Source organism: Salvelinus sp. IW2-2015, linkage group LG18 (assembly GCF_002910315.2).
Source record: "Salvelinus sp. IW2-2015 linkage group LG18, ASM291031v2, whole genome shotgun sequence".
Taxonomy (NCBI): domain Eukaryota; kingdom Metazoa; phylum Chordata; class Actinopteri; order Salmoniformes; family Salmonidae; genus Salvelinus; species Salvelinus sp. IW2-2015.
The window spans coordinates 17,800,169-17,813,697 of record NC_036858.1 but is presented as its reverse complement, the minus strand read 5'-3'; the positions used below and the strand labels follow the sequence as shown (position 1 = coordinate 17,813,697).

Below are 13,529 nucleotides of genomic sequence, written 5' to 3'. Positions count from 1 at the left end.
GCTACAAGCTTGGCACACTGATATTTGGGGAGTTTCTCCCATTCTTCTCTGCAGATCCTCTCAAGCTCTACAGGTTGGATGGGGAGCGTCGCTATTTTCAGGTTTCTCCAGAGATGTTCGATTGGGTTCAAGTCCGGGCTCTGGCTGGGCCACTCAAAGACATCCAGAGACTTGTCCCAAAGCCACTCCTGCATGGTCTTGGCTGTGTGCTTAGGGTTGTTGTCCTGTTGGAAGGTGAACCTGCGCCAAGTCGAGGTCCTGAGCGCTTTGGAGCAGGTTTTCATCAAGGAACTCTCTGTACTTTGATCCGTTTATCTTTGCCTCGATCCTGGAGGCCACTGTGTTCTTCGGGACTTTCAATGCTGCAGAACATTTTTGGTTACCCTTCTCCAGATCTGTGCCTTCGACACAATCCATGTCTGGAGCTTCAGGACAATACCTTCGACCTCATGGCTTGGTTTTTGCTCTGACATGCACTGTCAACTGTGTGACCTTATATAGACAGGTGTGTGCCTTTCCAAATCATGTCCAATCAATTTATTTTACCACAGGTGGACTCCAATGAAGTTGTAGAAACATCTCAAGGATGATCAATGGAAACAGGATGTACCTGAGCTCAATTTCGAGTCTCATAGCAAAGGGTTTAAATACTTATGTAAAAAAGGRATCATGTTTTTTGTTTTTTATTAAAATTGCTTTGTCATTATGGCAACTTTTACTTCACTACATACCTAATGAAAATATTTTTCTTTTTACTCCATACATTTTCCCTGACAAACAAAAGTACTCGTTACATTTTTAATGCTTAGCAGGACAGGAAAAGGGACCAATTCACGCGCTTATCAAGAGAACATCCCTGGTCATCCCTACTGCCTCTGATCTGACGGACTCACTAAATACACACGCTTTGTCTGTAAATTATATCTATGTGTTGGATGGCGCCATCTGGTTTGCTTAATATAAGGAATATGAAATGATTTGTACTTTTGCATTTACTTTTGATACTTAAGTATATTTATYAACAAATACTTTTACTCAAGTAGTATTTTACTGTGTGACTSACTTTTACTTGAGTCATTTTCTATTAAGGTATCTTTACTTTTACTCAAGTATGACAATTGGGTCCTTTWTCCAACTCTGCTTTTTAATACAAAGGGGGCTCTTTCAGTTCTGTTGTTGGTGAGCATAATCCTCAATTTTGTTCATATAATCTTCTTCTAATCTCCCTGTGTCACTCACTCACTCACACACACACACACTTCTCTCTCATACACATCTCCTGTCTCTCTCGCTTTCTTCCTTTTTCTCCCTCTCTCTCTAATTTGATTGATGGCTAATTGTATACTTTACTTTTTTTTAAGGTTTCAGTGACCAGACCCCTTTTTTTCTTCAAAGGGGGCTCTTTCAGTTCTAAGATTTCTATTCTGAATGTCAATGTCTTTCTCTCTCCCTGTGTATCTCTCTCTCTCACACACACACACACACACACACACATGAATACACATGTCTCTCTTTCTCTCTCTCTTCCTTTCATTTCCTCTCTGTCTAATTTGATTGAGGCTAATAGTATAATTTACTTTTATTTTCACGTTTTCTAATGTGGGGACTCTTTCTGTTCTGTTGTTGGTGAGTACAAACCTCAACCTTGTTCATATAATCTGTTCTAAGATTGACATTCATAATAGCAATGTCCTTCTCGCTCTGTCTCTCTCACTCACACAGAGTTGCAAAGCTACCGGTAATTTACCAAAGTTACCGAAATCGTCAGTAATTTTGGTAATTACCGGAAGATCTACGACAATCTATCGTAATTTTWGTAATTTATACTTGAATATGTTTTAAATGTATTCATATGTAGCATTCATTTATAACATCTGTGTCCATATTGTCTATGACTTTCTAGTAGATAGACTATATGGTTCAAGAGAAAAAACTTCTACCCAACAATGGCATTATTTTCAATTCAATTCACTCATTCAAACTGTTCTATTGACTGTGTTCACAACTGCCACCAGTTTGACGGCAAAAACATTTGACAACAAATACATATTGTCACACCCTGATCTTTGCTTGTTTCCACCCCCTCCAGATGTCGCCCATCTTCCCCATTATCCCCAGTGTATTTATTCCTGTGTTCTCTGTTTTTCTGTTGCCAGTTCATTTTGTTCGTCAAGCCTACCAGCGTTTTTCCCCTTGCACTTGTCTGTTTCTAGTTCCTGTTTTCTAGTTTTCCCGGTGTTGACCATTCTGTCTGCCCTGACCCTGAGCCTGCTGCTGCCATTCTGTACCTTGTCACTTCACACTGGATTACCGACCTCTGCCTGCCCTTGACCTGTCGTTTTGCCTGCCCCCTGTTCTAGTAATAAACATTTGTTACTTCGATACTGTCTGTATCTTGGACTTCCCTAAAACGTGATAGTACGAACTTGCCATGACAGACCCAYCAGACTGGGACCAGCTCCGCAACGCCATCTCCTCCCAAGGAGCCACCATTGGAAGGCACGAGGAGTTGCTTCGTGGTATTATGGAAGGGTTCCAGACCTTGACCATACTCCATGACCGAGCGTTGAACAGCAATTCCGTGGTTGTCTGTTAGGCAGCCTACCACGACTGTAACCTCCAAACCCCTCAGTAACCCTGCTGTTAGCAACACCGCCTCCCCGGCCACCCCGCTTACCTCCTCCGGAGCGCTTCGATGGAGAGTCGGGGARCTGTTGGGCGTTTCTCTCTCAGTGTTCCCTCATCATCGAGCGGTTGCCCTCCTCCTTCCCCTCGAACCGCTCTAAGATAGCGTACCTCATCACGCTAATGTCGGGGAGGGCTCTCGCCTGGYCAACGGCAGTATGGGAACAACAGTCGGCCGTATGCCTCAGTCTGGAGGAGTTTGTGGCAGAGATAAATAAAGTTTTTGATGCTCCATTGTCCGGAAGAGAGGCTGCCCGGAAGTTACTCTAGCTTCGGCAAGACTCGCGCAGTGTGGCAGACTATGCCGTGGATTTCCGCACGTTGGCAGCTGAGAGTGCTTAGAACCCGGAAGCGCTATTTTACATGTTCCTGCACAGAGTTTTGGAGGAATTAAAGGACGCAGCCCGGGAACTACCGACGAATCTCGACTCGCTCATCGTCTTGACCATTCGGATTGATGGGCGACTACAGGAARGAAGGAAGGAGAGGAGATCTCCCGCCCAAGGATTCCACCTCGCCTCCGAGTCATCCCGGAAGTCCCAGACGGCTCTGTTGCCGAAAGAACCCGAGGCTACCCAAGCTCCCCCGAGAGTCTATGAAGTCATGCTGATTCACCTCTTCCCGAGCCAATGCAACTAGGCAGAGCTTGGCTGTCTCCAGCCGAACGGCTATACAGGCTTCACAGTTGCCTGTATTGCAGGACTACTGGTCATTTCATCTCCACCTGTCCACTAAAAGACCAGGCTCACCGGTAGGAGCGAGTACTCTGGTGGGCCATATGGAGAACTTTTCCTCTCCCCTTACTCACACCCCTTTTCATGTTATTTTGCTGTGGGGGGAAAAAATCTAAATCTCTCTGGGTACTCATCGACTCTGGGGTCGATGAGAGCTTTATGGACGCTACCCTGGTGTCCGAGCTGGGCATCCCCACTCGGCTCCTCTCCATTCCCATGGACGTTAGAGCACTGGACGGGCGCTCTATAGGCCGGGTCACCCACGATACCACCCCCATCAAKCTTTGTGTGTCAGAGAAACACAGACGATCCAATTCCCGCTCATTAAGTCTCCTCAGGTTCCCATYGTATTTGGATTCTCTTGGCTCCAGCGACACAATCCCATCATAGACTGGACTGCTGGTGCCATCATGGGATGGAGCCCGGGACGCAGCCTGCCCCGGGACGTCTTCCTGGGGGCTCGGAAGTTGCTCCGGACCTCTCTGCTATTCCAGCGGAATACCAGGACCTTCGGGAGGTGTTCAGTAAGGCCCGGGCCACTTCGCTTCCACCGCACCAACCCAATGACTGCGGGATTGACTGTCTCCCAGGCACCACTCCGCCCCGGGGACGACTGTACTCTCTGTCGGGTCCGGAGACCAAGGCTATGTAGACCTACATTGAGTACTCCCTAGTTGCAGGGTTTATCCGTCCTTCTACCTACCCTGCCAGTGCAGGGTTCTGCTACTACTCATCTCCTTCAGCCTTTGAGCCGCTCCAGGGGGCCACCGTCTTCTCCAAGCTGGACCTACGGAACGCCTACCACCTGGTACGGATATGGGAAGGGAACGAGTGGAAGACTGCCTTCAACACGGCCAGCGGTCACTACCAGTATCTGGTCATGCCATTTGGCATTACCAACGCCCCAGCTGTGTTCCAGGCTCTGGTTAATGATGTTCTCTGTGACATGTTGAACCGGTTCGTCTTCGTCTACCTCGATGACATCCTCGTCTTCTCCCGTACCGCCCAAGAACACGTGCTCCACATCCGACAGGTTTTCAATGCCTCCTGGAGAACCAGCTTTTTGTGACAGCAGAGAAGTGCGAATTTCATCGCTCCACCATCCCGGCCCTCCAGTTCATGGTGGAGGCCGATGCTTCGGATGTCGGAGTGGGGGCTGTCCTGTCCCAGCGTTCTGCCCTGGACCTCAAGTTACATCCCTGTGCCTTCTTCTCCCATCGCCTCAACACCTGAGCTTCTCGCGGTGAAGATGGAGTTGGAGGAGTGGAGGCACTGGCTGGAGGGGGCAGAACATCTGTTCATTGTGTGGACCAACCACAAGAACCTGGAATATCTCCACCACGCCAACCATCCGGCAAGCTAGGTGGGCCCTGCTTTTCCTCCAGGCTTGCCTGCCACCCGGTCTCCTGTCAGACCCTGGTGTTTTGGTGACCTGCCATGGTCCCTGACGTCTCCGCGTTRGTCGCCACCTGCACGATCTGTGCGCAGAACAAGACTCCTCGGCAGGCTCCGGCTGGTCTCTTTCAACCTCTGCCTGTCCCTCACCCTCCCTGGTTTCACATATCCCTATGATCCCTTATTGATGTCACTTGTTAAATCAACTTCAATCAGTGAAGGGGAGGAGACAGGTTAACCTCTCTAGGGTATGTGGGACGCTAACGTCCCACTTGGCCAAAAGCCAGTAAAAATGCAGCGCGCCAAATTCAAATAAATTACTATAAAAATCAATCTTTCATGAAATCACACATGAAAGACACCAAATTAAAGCTACCCATGTTGTGAATCCAGCCAACATGTCTGATTTCAAAAAGGATTTACGGCGAAAGCACAACCAAACGATTATGTTTGGTCAGTACATAGCCACAGAAAAACACAGCAATTTTCCCAGCCAAAGATAGGAGTCACAAAAAAGCAGAAATAGAGAAAGAAATGAATCACTAACCTTTGATCTTCATCAGATGACACTCATAGGACATGATGTTACACAATACATGTATGTTTTGTTCGATAATGTGCATATTTATATCCATAAATCTCGGTTTACATTGGCGCCATGTTCAGAAATGCCTCCAAAATATCCGGGAAAATTGCAGAGACCCACATCAAATAACAGAAATACTCATCATAAACTTTGATGAAAGAACATGTTTACATAGAATCAAGATACCACTTGTCTCAATGCAACCGCTGTGTCAGATTTCAAAAACACTTTACGGAAAAAGCAAAACCATGCAATAATCTGAGACGGCGTCAGATATAAAAAACATTTCTCCGCCATGTTGGAGTCAACAGAAATACGAAATTACATCATAAATATTCCCTTTGATGATCTTCATCAGAATGCACTCCCAGGAATCCTAGTTCCACAATAAATTGTTGTTTTGTTCGATAATGTCCATTAATTATGTCCAAGTAGCTACTTTGCTTGCACGTTTAGTACACATGTCCAAACGCTCGCGCAGCGTCCAGGCGAACGTCGGACGAAAACTTCAAAAAGTTATATTACAGGTCGAATAAACTTGTCAAACTAAGTAGAGAATCAATCTTCAGGATGTTGTTATCATAAATATTCAATAACGTTCCAACCGGAGAATTCCTTTGTGTCTATAGAAGTAATGGAACGCAAGGCGATATCATGGGAATGCGCGTGAGCAGGAACTGGCTCTCTGCCAGACCACTGACTGAAACACCTCCCATCCGGCCACATCACAGTAGAGGCTTTATTCAACGTTCTACAGATGCTTGTGACATCTAGTGGAAGGCGTAGGACTTGCAAACAGATCCATATCTTACTGGGATTTGTATAGGCGATGAGTTGAAAATCGACCAGCCTCAGATTCTCACTTCCTGTTTGGATTTTTCTCAGGTTTTTGCCTGCCGTATGAGTTCTGTAATACTCACAACATCATTCAAACAGTTTTAGAAAACTTCAGAGTGTTTTCTATCCAATAGTATAAATATATGCATATATTAGCATCTGGGACAGAGTAGGAGGCAGTTCACTCTGGGCAGCTATTCATCCAAAGTGAAAATGCTGCCCCTTCCTGAGAGAAGTTAAATAAGGATTTTTAGCCTTGAGACAACTAAATTGTGTATAATGTACCATTCAAAGGGTGAATGGGCTAGACAAAAAAAATTAAGTTCCTTTGAACGGGTATAGTAGTATGTGCTAGGCGTACGGCTTGTGTCAAGAACTGCAACGCTGCTGGGTTTTTCACACGCAACAATTTCCCGTGTGTATCAAGATTGATCCACCGCCAAAGAGACAGTCAACTTGAACACAACTGTGGAAGCATTGGAGTGTACGTGGCCAGCATCCCTGTGGAAGGCTTTCAATCAGTGGCGTGCCGTGGGCCTGGGGCCTTCATGAGTACTACACAGTCCCACCCGAATTAATCACCTCTTATTACCATCATTATGATGCCATGGCTCTAGACACTATACATTTAGACAGAAATGCAGTATAACCAGGCGTGCGTACCTTGAAATTGAAACAAATTGACATTTTTGGGTAAACAGTGTTTACCCAAAAACATGACACAATCAATGAGTCTTTTCAATATTTTCCCTTCACCTTTTCATTGTGCAGCTGCGTTGCCCTGTCGCTTGTTCGTTGAGGTATGATCCACTCCGGTGTCCCCAAAAAGTTTTCAAAAGCACCATTGCTTGTAAGTGCCCAGCCGTACTTTGGTGTCTCGTTGCCTGCGGTTAGACAACTCTAGTTTGCAAAGCCAGTGTGGCTCCAAACCCAAATCGATCACTTTCAAATAATAGACATTCCCAGCAGTACAGTTTGCAGTGCTTCTCGGAGCCATAGCGCTCGTAGTTGGAACTTTGAAATGGTTCGAGCGAAATACCCCTTTCCCGCCTGTGACAGGCTTTGTTAGCGTCGGCGTCGGCGTCGGGCGACCCTCTCCTTACAATGTCTAACTTTTCTTGAAAAGTTCGTCTGAGAATGCCGTTATAATTATATCTCGACCAAATCGATATCTTCTCCTCCTTCCGCCTTGTGGGTTGAAAAAACAGCTTAGTAGTACGCAAATTATTTTCTTTATCAAATTCAGTTTCCTAGATCTGCATAGACTGCCCATAGACTTCGCCTCTCAATATTGGATATTGCCATCAAATAGACGTTGCACGCACTTCGCCCGGCTGCTAGCTGGCTTTCTGTGGTAATCACTGTGAGCCAAGCCGCTAGCGTAATCTATGCCAACGTCTAGCTTGACTGGTTTTTGACCTAAATTTTCATTTCCATTCACTATAAGCTACAAGCGCCCGCACTGTTGATTCTGAAGGCCTGAGGGCAGATTTTAGACCCCTGGCAACACATGATGGCTGAATATGATTGGATAAAAGATCTAACATAAAGACCAGCCCTCCAAATCTCAACCTGGGGCTGGAAGCAGTGCAACCAAGAGGAAAGCTATYAAATGAAGAGTATAACTCTTACTCTGGGGAATAATTTAATACATATTTGTTGGAAAATATATATATTTTTAAATTATATTCTGATGATGTTTAGGCCAGCAGAGAAGGCCTTGCTGGCCCTGACGGCCCACCACTGCTTTCAATACCTTGTAGAGTCCATGCCCCGGCAAATTGAGGCTATTCTGAGAGCAAAATGGGGGGCTGCCGTGCAACTCAATATTGAGTTGTGTTCCTAATGTTTGGTGTACTCAGTGTATTTTACATGTGCTAAGACCACACGGAGGGCGAGAGATGATTACAGACACCTGTGATAATCTAAAGTACCCAAAGGGCCACTAGATGTCTTGTTATAGATACATAAAATCCTTGAAAGACAGTAGTAGTTGGTAGTTTGCTGGTAAACTTGAAATGTTTCAAGTAATATACCCTTTCTCTGCAACCGTACTCGCACACAGACACCTCCCCCTCATACACACTCTTGTTTCTCTCTCTTTCTGTATTTTGATTGATGGCTATCATTCACTTTTATTTTCAGGTATCAGTGTCCAGACCCCTGTTCAGGGCTCCAGACWAACTTTTCCCCTGGGTGCACTTAACATTTTCAGTAAAAAAAAAAAGACTAATCGTTATTCACAGTGCTACTGAGATGGTATGCTTCAATAAATACGTTTCATCCAACATGTCCAAGCATGATCAAGATATTTTGATGTGCTACCTAAACCAGTGATTGTCATGAATTTGGGTTGARAATGAGGCTCGGTGCTATATTTTACTCTCAAAATATGTATTTTGTTCAGTAGAGGTTKATTTGCATACATATTTTTGTGTACAAATATCACATAGGCTAAAATGTGTTTTTTTTGCATTTTGAAATGTTGTGCATTTTTCTCTCCCTCTCCCTCTCTCCCTCTCGGAGGGCTCAGTGAGAAACAGGCACAGGTCAGGGCAGACACTTTCATGCAGGAATCACGATATTAATGCACTTTAGGCTACTGTTTGACCGGACTAAATGATCGCACTCTGGAGCCCTTCTTGRTCTTTGTACAGAGAACAATAAATGCATCTTTTGAAAAAGGATTGGGACTCTTGTCTTCTGTGATTGACTCAAGGTATCTTTTCCTCAAAGTAATTGATCTGTTACTGTAAATAGACTACAGTCGSTGCAGTGGTAACGTACAATAGATGACAGTAACTGTGTTAGTACCGTACAAGAGATAACAGTAACTGTTTGAACCATAAAATATATTACAGTAACTGTATTAGTATGTACAATAGAGTACAGTAACAGTGTTAGTACCATACAATAGATTGCTGTGGGAGTATTTGGTAGTAAAAAGACTACGGTATTATTAGTTGTACTGTAAATTATCTGTCTCTTATACACATCTAGATGTGTATAAGAGACAGACACACAATAGATTGCTGTGGGAGTATTTGCTAGTAAAAAGACTACGGTATTATTAGTTGCACCGTAGATTCGTTGAAATGCCTCAACCTCAAATGAATGCGGGAAGAAAGCACCAAATACGATCTAAGAGATGTGGTGCTTATCCTTTCCGTTAATTTAGGGTAGCTGGATATATACACAACATACACAATGACCTAGGATGTGGACTTATCTCAATATAAAAACATAATTGAGGTCTGAACATTTTAGACAAACTTTGATTTAAATTTAAACAGTGTTTTTTGTTGTTGTTTWATTTGGCCAGCATAATGATCAATCTTATCAAATCTGCATGTAAAAGTATTCACTTATTATATCTATGGTCCGCTACATAGAAATATTAGATAATAGTAAATTGTAAATTAATCTGAAATAACAAAGTGTTACCAACTTGCACACGTAAGCTCTAACTATGCATTCAAAATCATAAAATACAAAAAAATATTTTTAAAAATGCACATTTAAATTAAATAACATTTATTAAACTGAACTGAATTGATTTGAATTGTACCTCCGCCCCTTCGGGACAAGCCGGACCAAAGAGCGCCGACACGTTTTCTTTCCACACCTGCTGAATGAAGGCTCTGATGGAAACCTTGGCGTCGCACTCCGAGTCCACGTAAACAAAATCCAGGCTGTAGTTCCCCAGAAATGATGGGTTGCTATTGACCTTTTCCACAGCAATCTGTATTGCGGAGCCTAACCGGCGGGCACTGAAGGGATAGGACACGTTCCAGGGAGCCTGGAAGCCAATAAGTAGCCGGTAAGAGTTGGTCCCATTCATGCCATTGCAGAGAACTGGGGTAGCAGCTATGAGCAGCAGCAGCAGAGGAAAATACAGGCAGCTATGGCTCAGGCTGCAGAGAGGTAAAGGCAACAGGGTGTGCATTCTCCCTGTCATCCTCCTAGTCCTAGGATAAGCAGAGTATGCTCTCTTGTGTYTGGCGAGAGGTTTAAATACCCCTGACATTGCTCCCCTGACATTGCTCRTCTACCTTCACAGGGGGAATAATGATCGAACCCTCTCAGAGTACCTGTGAAGAGGGAGTGGTTAGCACTCAAGGTACACGTTTTGACCTGTTGTTCATACCCTAATGAGCATCCACAAAAGGTCKTTTTTATTTCATATAAATGAAACATCTCTAGCCTAGCCATAATTGTTTCCCCCCCCCCATTTCCTTTCCTTCCTGACCTTTCAGTGAATGATGGAAAACTGAGGTTGCTCAGTAGGTTACATTTTTTATATTTTTCTCCCATTGTTGGTTACACACAAAACCACATTGCAGTCATGTCAGGTTGTACTACAATAAGTATCCCTATAATACCTGGTAGTTACATAGGCACGTATCGTATAAACCTGTATAGGGTGAAATTACAGTAAGTCCACATTGCTACATACATAGTAACTGTTACAACTGTATGCAGCATGCAACATTCCAATGACTTAATAATGTAGTTATAGACATTAATACTCCGTTTAGAGCCTGTTGTGCATTATTACGCATTATGGAAAGCAGATAAGGGTTTAGAAATGCTTTTATTATGCATTATGGGGAGGGTATTCATAGGAATTGTTGTTYCCAAACTTTTTAAATAACAAACTGCTTTCCCATTCACATTGATTGCCTATACGCACACTCTGAGACGCTTTATGAATACAGGCCCRGGTAATATACACWGAACAAAAATATAAACGCAACATGCAACAATTTCAAAGATTTTACTGAGTTACAAAGAGTTCTCCTACTGTATGGGGACAGCCAAAGAACCCTTTCAGGTTCTAGATAGCACCTTTTTTTCTAAGAGTGTAAGCCCTAATCTATGGATTTCACATGACTGGGAATACAGATATGCATCTGTTGGTCACAGATACTGTGCCTTTAAAAAAAGGTAGGGGCGTGGATCAGAAAACCAGTCAGTATCTGGTGTGACCTCCACTTGCCTCATGCAGCGCAACACATCTCCTTTGCATAGAGTTGATCAGGCTGTTAATTGTGGCCTGTGGCATGTTGTCCCACTCCTCTTCAATGGCTGTGCGAAGTTGCTGGATATTGGCAGGAACTGAAACACGCTGTTGTAGACGTTGATCAATAGCATCCCAAACACACTCAATGGGTGACATGTCTGGTGAGTGTGCAGGCCATGGAAGAACTGGGACATTTTCAGCTTCCAGGAATTGTGTACAGATCCTTGCAACATGAGGCCATGCAATATCATGCTGAAAATTAGGTGATGGCGGCGGATGAAGGGCACAACAATGGGCCTCAGGATCTTGTCACAGTATCTCTGTGAATTCCAATTACCATCGATAAAATGCAATTGTGTTTGTTGTCTGTAGCTTATGCCTGCCCATACCATAGCCCAACCGCCATCATGGGGCACTCTGTTCACAACGTTGACATCAGCAAACCGCTCGCCCACACAARGTCTGCCATCTYCTCAATACAGTTGAAACCGTGATTKATCTGTGAAGTGGCCATCGAAGGTGAGCATTTGCGCACTGAAGTTGGTTACGACGCTGAACTGCAGTCAGGTTAAGACCTTGGTGAGGACGATGAGCACACAAATGAGCTTCTCTGACTTTGGTTGGTCTCAGAAGAAGCTGGATGTGGAGGTCCTGGGCTCGCATGGTTACACATGGTCTGCAGTTGTGAGGCCGGTTGGATGTACGGCCAAATTCTCTAAAACGACTTTGGAGGGAGCTTATGGTAGAGAAATTAACATACAATTATCTGGCAGCAGANTTGTGAGGCCGGTTGGATGTACGGCCAAATTCTCTAAAACGACTTTGGAGGGAGCTTATGGTAGAGAAATTAACATACAATTATCTGGCAGCAGATCTGGTGGACATTCCTCCAGTCAGCATACCAATTGCACGCTCCCTCAAAACTTGAAACCGTTTTAGTAGATACACATACATAGATACACACCTATACTGTACATACAGTACCTGTCAAAAGTTTGGACACACCTATTCATTCAAGGGATTTTCTTTATATTTACTATTTTCATGTGCCATAATAACAAACGTTTATGCCATCTGTAAATATGACTAAAGTTGTTAATTTATGAGCCTAGTTGGTTTAGCCAAAGAATAAGACAGGAACCTTCCTGCTAGCCATGATTGACTGAGATAATGAGTGGGCTGGATATGCCGAGAGATGAGTTTCAGATTGGTCTGCGGTGTATCATCTTGTGTCTATAAAATGAGCTGCTCGTTATTCATACATAATCCTTTCTACTGCAGTTTTTTTTAAAGATATAATGTTAGCCATGGAGAACTGCAAATATGTTGCTACTGCTCTCAATAACATTGCTGCCCTGAATTTGTCAGGCGCTATCGACAAATTTCAGTGGGAAAAAGTTGTGATGGACTACTTTCTGGTGGACAATCGTGCCATTCTGACTCCCTCTGACTCTGAAAAATGAATCAGACGATGAGGAAATCCCTGATTTAGGTAAAAACATTTTCATTGAAGAAGACATTGTAGAGTCTTCTGAGGACAGTGATGGGGAAGAAACAGTGATCAACGTGTATGAACTGTGTGTAACAGATGTTTTCTCAGAATGCCATTTCGCATTGCTGGTTATAGCCTAACGTTAGCTAGCTAACTAGCTAACATTGAACCTATTTCGTTGTTTAACTAGCTATGACAATCAGTTTGTATTGCTAGTACTCTATGGTTAATCCGTCCGGTGTGAAAAAACGTCTTCTCCCGGGAGAAAGCTGCCAACGGTACCTGCCAATATCCTTTTGTCAGGTCGAGGGTGCTGATGTACCGGGCCTTTCCCAATCGGTCGATGAGCTCGTCCACCCTCGGCATTGGGTAGGCGTCGAACAAGCTGATGTCGTTCACATCCCGGAAATCATTACAGAAGCGCAGTGTCATGACGTTGCCCTCTTTGGGTACAGCGAGCACCATCCCCCTCTCTCTCCCTGCTCCTCGCTACAACCAGGCTGCTGTTGGTCACGAGATCGGTTCGCCGAATTCCTACGGAGATTCCCTCGCCTCAGGAGCCACACAGTAGTAGAGTCCAGAGTGATATTTCCTAGAGAACGGAAATATTTCCTTCACCTCGCAGAATTGAGGTCCACGAACAACATATTATCGATTCCGAACTGAAGTTGTAAATAGCCCTCGGGTAAAAGAAGAATCCAGCTACGAACTGGTCCGTTTTCCTGTTACAACTGTAGGTGGCAAACTCATGGAGACAATAGACCAGTAGTTACCCAT

The 13,529-nt window shown here is 44.2% G+C and overlaps 1 protein-coding gene across 1 annotated transcript in view; it reads right to left on the bottom strand.

The window, feature by feature from the left end:
- Positions 1–13,217, bottom strand: part of gucy2g (guanylate cyclase 2g) — a 96,096-nt gene extending 82,879 nt beyond the window's left edge. Inside the window, exons 1-2 of the mRNA XM_024007202.2 lie at positions 13,075–13,217; positions 9,806–10,151 (exon numbers count right to left, since the gene is read on the bottom strand). Of these exons, the coding sequence (XP_023862970.2) occupies positions 9,806–10,151; positions 13,075–13,217 (489 nt within the window). The remainder of the gene's footprint in view (positions 1–9,805; positions 10,152–13,074) is intronic.
- Positions 13,218–13,529: the final 312 nt, after the last annotated feature.